Source organism: Lycorma delicatula, chromosome 2, assembly GCF_047948215.1.
Source record: "Lycorma delicatula isolate Av1 chromosome 2, ASM4794821v1, whole genome shotgun sequence".
Classification (NCBI taxonomy): domain Eukaryota; kingdom Metazoa; phylum Arthropoda; class Insecta; order Hemiptera; family Fulgoridae; genus Lycorma; species Lycorma delicatula.
In genome coordinates, this window is record NC_134456.1 from 79664283 (window position 1) to 79676580 (window position 12298).

The window sequence follows — 12298 nt, forward strand, 5'->3', positions numbered from 1 at the left end:
TGTGAAGGTGGCTATTGAAGCGAACTTTAATATAACCAGTGTAAATTTACCTTCTACAATTTATATACACTTATCATCTGATTTAGTTATAAATAACTGATATCATTTATAACAATGGAAACTAATTCTTCATGTTATAATGTAGAATAAAACTGCATATAAATATTTTATGTTTACTAAAGAATTAAAGTAACTAAAAGTAAAAACTTACCTGTCAGTTTTAATACTTATACAATTAAAAAAAAAAAAGTAGTGGTAAAATTAACACTTTAAGAGATTTTATAAAAGAATTTAATTTGTTCAAATATGATTTTAAACAACTCATTTCTATGGAGGAAAATTATTTTTTTTTTTAGATTTGCTTTCTTTAAAGAAATTAAATAAGCAAAAAAAAAACCAATTTGTACTAATTTTGTTTTCAAGAAAATTACTTTTAAAAGATGTTTTATTTCTAAATGACTAAAAAGAAAATTGTGGGACACGCTCTTTTTAAAAATAATTTTCTTGAAAACAAAATAAGTATAAATCCTTTTTTTTTGGTTTTTGTCATTTATTTTTTTTTTTTTAAGAAAAGCATGTTTTTTAAAAAAAATTAATTATTTTCTATTCTAAAAGTTAAATTTCACTTTTAATTTTTTGTTAATTGAAACTATTTCTTGTTTCAAAATAATATATTTCTGATTTTTTTAAGAAATATTAATTTCTTAAAAAGTATTTTCTTTAATCTTATCATTGAAATAATTGTGTTGTAAATTGTGTGATTCAGTCTGCTTTTTCTACATTTTCTTCTGAGATAAATAAATAAAAAGTTTGTTATAATTATTATTATTTGTAAATATTATTATTAATTAAAAGATGTATGAATAACTTATTTACTGATTTTTGCCAATTAGGTTAGGGAAACTGGAATGTGCCATTTATCATTGTCTCCTTCTTCAGCTACTCCTCATCAAACTATATTTTATATTGTATGTACCAATAAAAAGTAATGGATCCATCTTTGCTAAATGGGGTTAATTTAGCTACTTACAATATGGAATGTTAGGAATGTTAATGACATACTGTCAGAGGAATGTTAATGTATTCTTAAATATACAAATAACAGTTTTTGCCATGGTATTGCTATTTTTTACAGTTATTTTCATTAAGTAATACAAGATTGTTTCAAAAGTAAGGGCCAGCTACTGTTCACAGGTAAATGGTAGTAGTAAATGTGATCACTTGTGTCTAATTTCAATTGATTCATTAATCATTTTGTCAGTTAGAACATTTTATTTTCACTGTCAATGATATGCTGTTAATGTGAATGAATTTTTCCACGTTTTGTAAAGTATATTAATTAATTCAGTTGATCAACATAAATATTTATTTTGCTTTTAGATTCCAAAGCATTGAAATAACAATTTAGAAAATAAATGATGCAAATTTATTAGAATTGGTTGTGGATGGAAAAAAAAATTAGGCAGTGATTTTATAAGTTTGGGGAATAAAAGTATACGTTGAGGTGTGGGAAGCCCAGGTTAAAAACAGCATCCTCCTTGGTGTGTGAACTAGAAGATTAAAAAAATTCATGAATGATTTTTATCAACGATTTATGTATTACTGTTCCTGTCTTACCGAGAAATGTAGTTATTCCAAATTATATACAAAATACAGAAAAATATTCATTAAAAAAAAAACATGGATGCAGCAATTTCAGCTATAACTAAAAAAAAAAAAAAAAAATTCATATTAAGGCTACATTTCTATCTAATTATGAAAACATTGTTATTAGATAAGGAAATGTTTAATTATTTTTCTTGAATGAATGTTTAACAATTTTTCATTAAAAAGGCTTGAATGAGTTACTCCTGACTCCATCCACTGTAAATCTAAATTAAATCCAGTATATTATGTTATATGTAAACAAAAGTACTAACTAAAATACAAAGTCTTTATTTTTAACAATTGCAATTAATTAAATGAAACTTTAGTTCCATGTATAAATCTCAAATACGCCTCACTCATATTTCTTTACTATTGTTAACATATTTCAGGCCATATGATTTAAATGTTTGTTAAATCTTTCTTAAGTAATTTCAGTTATAATGCCTCACCTCAAGTAGTATGAGGAGGACCTCACCATAGGATTTCATCATTTCTTGCAAACCACAGACCATTAGCAACATTTTCAGAACTGAAAGCAATTTAAAGTTAATTGGTTATAGTTGTTAAAATCAAAATTATTTTCATAATGAAAATGATATCTTCCATCATGGATTTATGAAGCCATAATAAATACACCATTAAGAGTAAGTTTAAAGTGTATTTTAGAAATATTCCAAAAGACTGCATGTGATGTTGAATTCCCCATCATGAAAATACATCTCTGCATACTATATTCCATATAATGCAAAATTTCATCTGCAAAAAGTGAAAGCTGATTTCCATGCAGAAGGCATAAAAAATTGTTTTTTAGCATAAAAAGGGGTTTGAATGAAACATCTAGAGTTCAAAAAGGTGATACATTTTCTGCATTAATATATTACTGAGTATTCAATAATTTTTTACCATACTGTATAGTTACATTCCTATGTATAAAATAATGATAAAGTTCATTTAGAAATAGGTCTGGAAAAGCTTAGTGTTTGAGTTTTGCCTAGGAAATATTTTTACTGGATTTCTGCACTAATAAAAAGAACAAATAATATCATATGAAAACTTTATGGACATAACTTATTGAGTAAAATTAGTAGTTTTTATATGCAATTCTGCATAAAAGATTTAAAAAGTGGTCCCTGGACTAAATCATGAGTTTTGGAGAAATTGTTGTAAAACTGTTATAAAGTTGTTGAATGTTGAAGTTTTATTTGGTTATTGGAAATTTAAAAAGAAGTAAATATATGTCAAATCTAAAACTGCCTACTTTCTGGCTTTATTTTTTGGTTTTACAATGATTATCTCAGAAACTGGAGATTCAGTCTTTTGTTCTGGGGACCCATCTTTTTTTACAATTTTATTGAGTAAGATTATGTATAAAACCATTCGAAAACAAAACATTTTCAAACCTATATTTTTATGAAATTTTTCTATTCTGTACAGGATAATGCCTATAAAATATGGCAGAAATGCCTGTAAAATAACTAAACAGCCCTTACTTTTGGAACATACCTTTGGGCAAATTGAAATATATCATTATTGGAAATCCAAATATAAAATAACTTGCATGTTACATTTATTTGTAATGGAAAAAAAATAATTTTAATTAAAAATATGTTACAAGTTAAATATATTTGTTAAAATAATGTAATAATTATTATCATACTGATTAGAGAACTCTTAACATGTAGAGAATTTCAAATAAATAAATCTATAAACTTGTTTAAGTTATAGTTTTTATTTTAAGAAAAAAAATTATCTTTTTTATTCTTTAATATTAGTGTTTTTTAATAGTAAACAATTTACAATATTTTAGGGTAGTAAAGTTTTTAAAATTTGTTCCTGGCCTTTGCTTTTTGTAGAATAACAATATCTATAAATGCAAAATTTTAAATATCTCTATTTAACTTAAAAATTATTCCATTCTTTGGATCTTCAAGGTTGACTCTCCTCCACTCTTTTTGCTCTGCTGTTAATATTTATTCCATTATTTAAAATATTTCTTTTAAGACATTCAAGTTTACTAGTGAATTTTCCGTTATAAAGTCAGTTAAAATGTTAGATAATAAAAAAATCCTGTTTGTGATGGCCATGCCAACAGGCTGCAGAATGACTGTTGTCATATGTAGAATTGATTTTAAAAACTGTGGGTGAATAATCTTAGTATGTTCAGGTGTATAGTCAATATGGAAAATCCTTCATGCTCTTTGCCTGCTTACATAAAAACAATTTTCCTTCAAGCACTAGACTTTTTTTATCTTATCTTACAACCTCAGAGATCTCAGAAGCTAATGACAATAGTTATGTTATTCAAGACATAGGAACTAGGAATGTAAATCGAAGTTCAGTCACTTTAAAAATATTCTCTACTCATACATTTGTGTCCAACTTATAGACTCTTGCCCAAACACTGTTTTTTAAGGTTTCAAATGACGATTTAAGTTTTTCCTATTTGGCTAAATGCTTCTAACAACGGTTGCTGCTTGTAAAAATTGCTCATTTTTAATTAAAAAGATTTTCCAATGCATGTTCAACTTGGTATAAATAGAAGTGTAATGATCAAGTAAAATATTATATCTTGGTATTTTTTTGGTTACTTCCAAGAAATAGAATTAATAAAAAACAATAAAAAGTAATAAAATTATATTACTTGGCAATATTTTATTCCATTGTAATTAAAATTTTAAGGAGTTTACCAGAGAAACCTTGCAGAAGACAAAAAGTTTTTGCTTCCTTTGCCAGGGTAAACCTTCTCCATGCCCATCATATAAATGAGGATCGTTCAATAATTACAGAGACAAATGACTAGAAAAACTGCAGTCATTTATTTCTCTGTTGGAAATCTGTTTCTATGTTAAATAAAAATTATTATTTATTCATTGACAATGTGAAACTTACACTACTTTTCAATATAACCCCCAACTACATTTAGGGACTTTTCTCATCTTTCTGTGAACTTTTTTATTCTAGAAAGGAAAGAATTGGTCACCTTGGTATTTGAGTCATTTTTTTACCATATTCTTGACTGCTTGTTGAACTTATTGCCATGTAAAAACTCTTTGAGAGGACCAAACAAAAAAAAAATCAGATGGTGATTGGGACTGTAAAGTGAATGTCGTAGCATCTCTCAAACCATCTTTTAAATTGCAACCCATGTATTTTGAGCAGTATGAGATTGGGCTTTGTCATGCAGAAGAATTATGCCTTTGAAAGAAAATGTTTCTTCCTTTCTTTGGGTTTCACTTTATTTTCTAGCATGTCACAAGAGTACTTACTGTTGATTGAACATTTTTTTCCAAGTAATTACAATAAATGGGCCTTTATAGTTTCAAAAGACCATTAGCATCACTTTACCAGCTAACACAGAATATGAATGTTTTCCTGGCAGGTGAGATAAGTTTTTCCATTCCATACTCTCACATTTGAATTCCAGCTCAAAATGATGAATCTTTATTTCAAAGCAAGTTATTATACAGTCTAATATAGCATTCCTTTCCACTAAAAACTGATGGGGGCCTTTGAGATTTTGAGTTGATTGTGTTGGAACCTAACTTGAACACATTAAGCAGTAATTTAGCTTATCATGGTTATATTGGAATGGGCAGTTCCAATACTTCACTTCAGATTACAGAAATTTCCCAAATTTTTATGTGTATGTTGTAATTAATGTGATTTTACAAAAAGCATGAGTAAAAATTTCCACCGTCTTCCGCTCTAATGAAAATTTGTGACACTTGTTCTGCTTGAATTAAACTGTTCAATCAGCTTATAAAAATTTACTTTAATAAAATAAAATAAAAATTTGCCTTTTTTATTTGCTTTAATATCTGTAACTGAATTTTTATTGATTTTACACCTTCAGAAAATGAAAATCTTATCACATCATGCTTTTTTCCATGGTACATGTTTTTGCTGAAATTTTGAAATAAACAAAAGAAGTTATAATAATTGAAATTCTTTTCAAATAGCTGATATTATGTCAGGGTGCCAAGTTGAATAACAGACAGTTTCAGTTTGTTCTATTAAATAATTTCTCTGCTGTTAATTATTGAATGACCCTCGTATATATTAAAATTTAATACAAAAATAAACCATATAACTTAAATTAATTTCCATATTTTATTTTAGGTTGTTTAAACTTCTTTTTTTCAAACTGTTTTTGTCAATCTTTAGTAATTTTTTTAGATTTATATATATATATATATATATATATATATATATATATATATATGAACATCTTTTAGTGCAGAGTAGACTGCAATAAGTGATTTAAATTACAACCTGCAAAAGAGCATTGCTTGCATTCCCATGACTGTCTACAACTGTTTTATTATTCTTTAAATGCCTAACATAAATTAAAGTCGATAATTATTCAATCAGATTTCATTTTCAAATCTTAAATTTTGTAGATAAAATTTTAAATGTAGTTAAAAATCTTGATTTATTAAATGAAATATTTTGTTAATGTACTTCAATCTTTAATACATACTGTGCTTAGGTAGTAATTGATTTTAAAAATTCCTTCAATCACTTTCCATAAAAATCTTGTTATTAAACAATTTTCTTTTAAACAGGTGATTTCTTGAAAAGAGTTTATTCTGATAAATGAAATACTAAAATAAAAATAGTATTCTTGTAACTTTCACTTACAAAAACCACGTAACTATATCTTACGTAACACAGTGGGCGATAAATTATTACTGAATGAAAATTGATGCTGTAAAACATGTTATGTTCCTTGTTCAAGCTTTACTACTCATACAACCATCCTCAAATATTAATTAAACAGTGGTAAAGGAATCATTCAAACTGTCCTAGTGTTTCTTCAGTTTTAATTGAACATTAATGTAAATACATATTCAAACATATACGTGGATATTCTAATTTAAGTTTAAGGATGATAATTAATTTTTATTTTCTTTAAAAACATGTAATAACAGTTCTACAAATAACACCTTAAGTACATTAACCATAAGAGCTGACTTTATAATTATCATGATTATTCTAAGAAAAAGAATGATTGATTGATTATTTTTACCTGTTGTCATATATCTTTTGTTAAGAAACAATAGGGAACATGTTAAAAGATAAAGTACTATCCAACTTCTACATGTTTCCCATTTTTATGGGGTTGCTTTTGTAGATTACTCTGATCATCTGTTTCTTGTCTTGGTGATACCTTTTTCAAAGCTGTTATGCAATTTTTCCTTCTTATCTTCTAATTTCAAACTTGTATTATCTCAAATTTTTTCTCAACCTCCTCACTTTATCACTGCTTACCTTTTCCAAGTCTGTGATTTAATTTTAGCATTCTCATTTTCACATAAAGTTCGTTTTTCCATATTGCTGTACAAAGATAGATATAGATGATTTGCATGAATTTATATGGTGTCTGGTAGCTGTGTAAGTGTGATGTGTTGATTTAGACTTTTTATTACACTAAAAATACAGTACTACAGTTATCCCTGTAATCGGGATTGAGTAGAATTGATTGTAAGTTGTATTAAAAAAAGATTGTAATCTCTATAAAATATTCTATAAATTTAGAATATATTATGAACATACAATAATGAAGTTTTATCCATTATTTATAGATGAGGTCTGTTCAGGAAATAACTGAACATTATTAATTATGCGGCAATAAAGATATTTAGTGATGTGCAGTTGGCAACCTTGTGTTTCTCATAACCTCTTCTGTAACCACATGTTCTTGGATTGTTGATATATCGTTTAATTTTCATGTTATTGTTATTTGAGTGCAATGTGTTTAACTGTTAGAAGCGATTTTTGTAACGTGCGATTTTCAGGAGCAATAAAATAAAATTATAAATTTTGAAACTGGGGAAAATTTTCACAGAAGTCTTTCAACTTTTGATACAAGCTTATAGAGACGATGCTCTGGTCATGTGAAATGTTACAAATGGTTTTCACGATTTAATAGTGGTTGTCAGTCAACTCAAGATGACCTTTGACCAGGAAGGCCTCCAACTTCAACTAATGACACCCACATTCAGAAAATCAGTGATCTGATGATTGAAAATTGTAGATTGACTGTCAGAGAACTTGCAGAATTGGATCATGCCATGACATTTTGACTGAAAAATTGAACATGCAGCAAAGTCAGTTCCTCGTTTGATGACCGAACAGCAGAAAAATCATTGCGTGGACGTTTGTCGACAACTTCTTGAACATGTCAATGACAATGAAACATTCATGCAAAGTAATCATAAAGGGAGATGAAAGCTGGGTTTATAACTATGACATTGAGACAAAAGTTCAATCATCAAAAAATTGCTGCTAACACTTAAACAAGTTGCACTCAAATAACAATAACACAAACTAAATGAGATGTCAATAATCCAAGAACATGTGGTTACAGAGGAGATTATGCAGAACACAATACTGCTGACTATGTAATGCTGTATTCACTAAATGTCTTCGTTGGCACATAATAAAAATGTTTGAATCTCTGAACAGACCTCGTATTTCTGTTGATTATCAGTTTAGTAAAAATAATAAAAATGTACTTTTATTTATTATTGAAATTTGAATATATTGTCTTCATTTAGTTCTTTTTGGGAGTTATTGAAGTGTTTTATTTGAAAGTAATTAAAACAAAGTTACTTGGTTTTTTTTATATAGGGGAAAAGTTGAGTAAATTTAAATTTACTTATTAAGTTCCATCAGGCTGCATTACAGCATATAGGATAAATTCAATAATATTTAGATTTACAGTTTGTATTGAACATTACTAAGTATCTTAGTAGCTGTAGACATAAATACATATAATTAATTACATTAAGTAATTTCATCAGTATGTCCTGAAAGAAAAGTAAATATGTGTTGTTTATGTACAAACATTGTTGAAACACTATAATAAAAGAAGAAAATGAAAATAAATATGGTATTACTTGATCCTTTATAAATAATAATTTGATATATTTATTGTAGTTGTCTTTACATCTACTTAATAATGTCGTATTATACTTGTGAAAAATCTACAGTGAAATGCAGCCAAAATGTTTATTTCATTAGTAAAATGATATTAAAGAGAAAGAATATATGAATTAAAAAGCTAGACTAAGTACTTATTATAGGTAATGAGTGATAGACTGTTATTTAGTTGAACATGGAATAAGTAATTTTTTTAATTTTGCTGCATAGTGTATGGATTGTAAAAGACTTACAGGAAGTGTGAGTAATTTTTAAAACATCTTCCTTACAGATGTCTAAAATATTACTGGCTTAAAAAAAGGAAGTGAGCTGAATTCATGCATGTGTATTGTACATGTATTTAAAAATTATTTAGTCCAAATGCTAAATTAAAATTATTGATGTAAGAAAAACGATTTGCATAATTAATGTTAATCCAGTCAAGTATTGATGTTTAAAGGAAAAATTAGTTATTAGTTTTTTGCACAGACCATCCCATTGCTTACGTAACTGCATACCAGTCCCCAATAACTGAACTTGGGCTTTGTCTCCTATATTGAAAGATAATTTATGGAAATCACACATTTTCTATATTTTTTCTTCCAAGAAAGTAGTTATACTTAACTATCTACCACAATATTCTGATGTGAAACTACTTACATGAAATTTCTTGGATATTTGCTCTTTCTTATTGGGATGATATCATTATTGTATTAGAAATAGTTTGTTTAACTGATAACTAACTAGTGTTTTAAATGAATATTACAGCATTAGGACAAGAATATAATCTGTTTGCTTATGCTGATCTCATCGGATTAATCAAACAAGACATGATGATTGTATCAATGACAGTCCCTGGATAAAAATTTAGTAAACCTTAATTTTTGAAAATTTTTATCATGAAACAATCAATATGAAAATAATACAGACATAAAAACTGAAGAGACATTTTGTACAGTGTTTGCCATTCGAAATGTGTCATCCTAATCTGACAACAAACATATGACAGTATGCTAAAACTCTGTCAATATCATGCAGACAGTTCATTCTCGGAAAGAAGAGTATTGATTGATATAACTGAGTATTTCTCCTGATTGATCTAACATGGGTCTACCTAGCAACATTATTCTTTTTATTCTCGTTTAGTGAAATACATTATTGTGACTTTGGATTGTTGGTCCTGAATAAGAACCTCATCTTCCAAGGATCCCGTCTAAGGGTTGATCTTCCCTTGATCCATACCCTGTTTAATAACTTCTTACGTGGATACTTGTAGGAATTGCATCATCTACTATATTGGCTGCAGCTTCCACATGCTGTGCTGGGTTTGTGGTACCCAGAGGGGCAGAACTTGTTTTCTTATAAGTTTGTTTAAGGACTTCATTTCCAATCCAGGGGTTGTATAAAAGACAAAATTGTAGTTTGACTAACAAAAGGAAAAACCAGGGTTTCAACTGTTGTTATAATTATGCAAAAAATCACTGTAAAAATAAGAGAGTTGAGAAATAGAAGGAAACCACTACATTTTCACGTGAAATAAACATTGTTTTTTGTCTGTTGTCAGATTTTATTCGTAAGAATTTTCCTCATTAAAGTCTGTTCAGTGGAAACTTTTAATATAAAGTCTAAGCAGTCCATCTTATCACCAACCTTTCCTCTAAACACCAAAATGTATTTAATTTGACTGGACTTATTGCCTCTTTCTAATAAATAAGATGCTGACAGTGAACTTTTGCTGAAGTGTTTGCTTTGCAGGCTTATAAATTTGTTTTGTCTGTAAGCGTATTGATTTATTTTATGTCAGCAAGTAAACTAAAATTTTATAAAATGCATCATTGTTCTTTGTCTCATTTGCTTTAAAAAAAAAAAAAAGCTAATACATGAACTCAGCTGTTGCTAAAGCTTATAGCAGGAGCTTAGCAGGGTATATGCCAGACTCTTCATACGTATATAAATAATTTCAATTGAAAAAAATTACATTCCAGTCAGTATTTTGAATAAATATTTATATACGTATAACAAATAATAATTTTATTTTATCTGCTCTAATTTTATAAATTGTATATTTAAAATGAAACACTTAAATTTTAAGTAAATCATACTTAATTTCTGTAGTTGAAATAAAGTAATTTTTTTTACATAGATATAATAATTTTTTTCCAAATGATTTTGAATTCAATTTTTTTCATTTTATTTGCAATTACCTATTATCTTTTATTTCTGTGTTTTTCAATTAAATAATACTGTTCAATAATCAATCCCATTGCATAATAATATTACACTTTAAAATTCTAATACTATTTATATACTTAACCTAAATAAAACCTTATTTTATTTATTTTACCTTAAAACTTGTAAAAAAAATTATAATGTTTAAATGTTATAAGTTAGGTCACACACTGTGTGTGTATATTTTTATAATAATGTATTTTGTATTTAATATTCCATTTACTTGTTTATTGTTAAGTTTTATATATTTTGGTTTTTTGTTTAAATCTAATTGTGAAGCTGCTTTTTGCGTAACATATAAAATTGTATTCTTTTAAAATTGCTTTTTGGAAAATGCATGCCCCAAAACATGCATTATGGTTGCATTTTTAGGGGAGAAAATTTGTATTTCATTATCTTGGTGCTTTATGGGATTTTTTAATGAAAATTATGCATGGTTGTTAACAGATATAAAAGTATAAATTAAATTTGAATTAATCAAATTTATTTAATATGTGTTTAAGTATAACGTAATGTGTAGTTTTTTAACAAAGACAAATATATTTATTTATGTATTTTAGTTATTTTTTATAGTAGATAGAATTATTTTCTTTATATTTAATTAAAACTTAGAATATTGATATTTCATTTTCAATCATTAAATTAATTTATTAAGTTTTGGTTTCAAACTTTTTGTTTTTCTCATTCTCACTGCCTCCACTTGTATTAAAGTTCAGTAATTATCCTGTTTTATAAATGTGTTATAATTCTTATATTACAGTCTTAACTCTCACGTAAGAGAAGTTGCATCCATTGTTGTGAAACTTACAGATTTGATGAAACATTCATATTAAACAAATAAGTAAATTTAATTATTATTTAACTACACATCAACATTTTCATAATTTTTTTACATTATTAACAGTTCTATTGGTAAATCGATTGAAGTTCGACTTCTTTCTGGTTCATGCCCTTGCGCAGGCTTAATTTATGTGGGGGTAATGGCATTATTAATTTCTTAGCAGAAAATATTGAAAATAAATTAATTTATTAGCGTTGAATAATCTTAAAATTAATTGTTTTCAAGCAATCTAATGTGAATTGTTTATATTTTAATCGTCTTAAAGAAAAACTTATAACTAGTAATAAAAGTACAGTCATCTTGCTGTGGAACATGGGAGTTTGAAAGAAGTTGAAGAATTCATCCAAGATATCTACAATTGTTTGCTATGTCTATGGAATAATACATTTAACGTCATCTATGTATCAGAATATTTTCAGACACCAGGAACAGATTGTAAAATGAGCCAGGTTTCAGTATTTTATGGACAGGTATGGACTAACAATACTATAATTTATCATCAGCACCAGCTGATCTCTGGTAGCATCTTGGCCTTTCATCCAGAGGTCCTGAGTTTGAATCCTTGTCAGGCATGGCATTTTTTCACATACTACAAATTTCCATCGAGCAAATGACCAAAGCAGTTGATACTTGTAAAACTCAAAAAAAAAGATCAAC

General features: G+C 27.1%; 1 protein-coding gene across 9 annotated transcripts in view; it reads left to right on the forward strand.

The window, feature by feature from the left end:
- Rbcn-3B (WD repeat-containing protein Rbcn-3B) overlaps window positions 1-12298 on the forward strand; it is a 409024-nt gene that overhangs the window by 383846 nt on the left and 12880 nt on the right. For 7 of the 9 annotated variants that reach the window (XM_075355583.1, XM_075355582.1, XM_075355586.1 and 4 more), the window contains one exon: window positions 894-968. The exons of the other annotated variants lie outside the window; for them this stretch is intronic. In XM_075355583.1, coding sequence (XP_075211698.1) covers window positions 894-968 — 75 coding nt within the window. The remainder of the gene's footprint in view (window positions 1-893; window positions 969-12298) is intronic. 9 annotated transcript variants of the gene reach the window in all.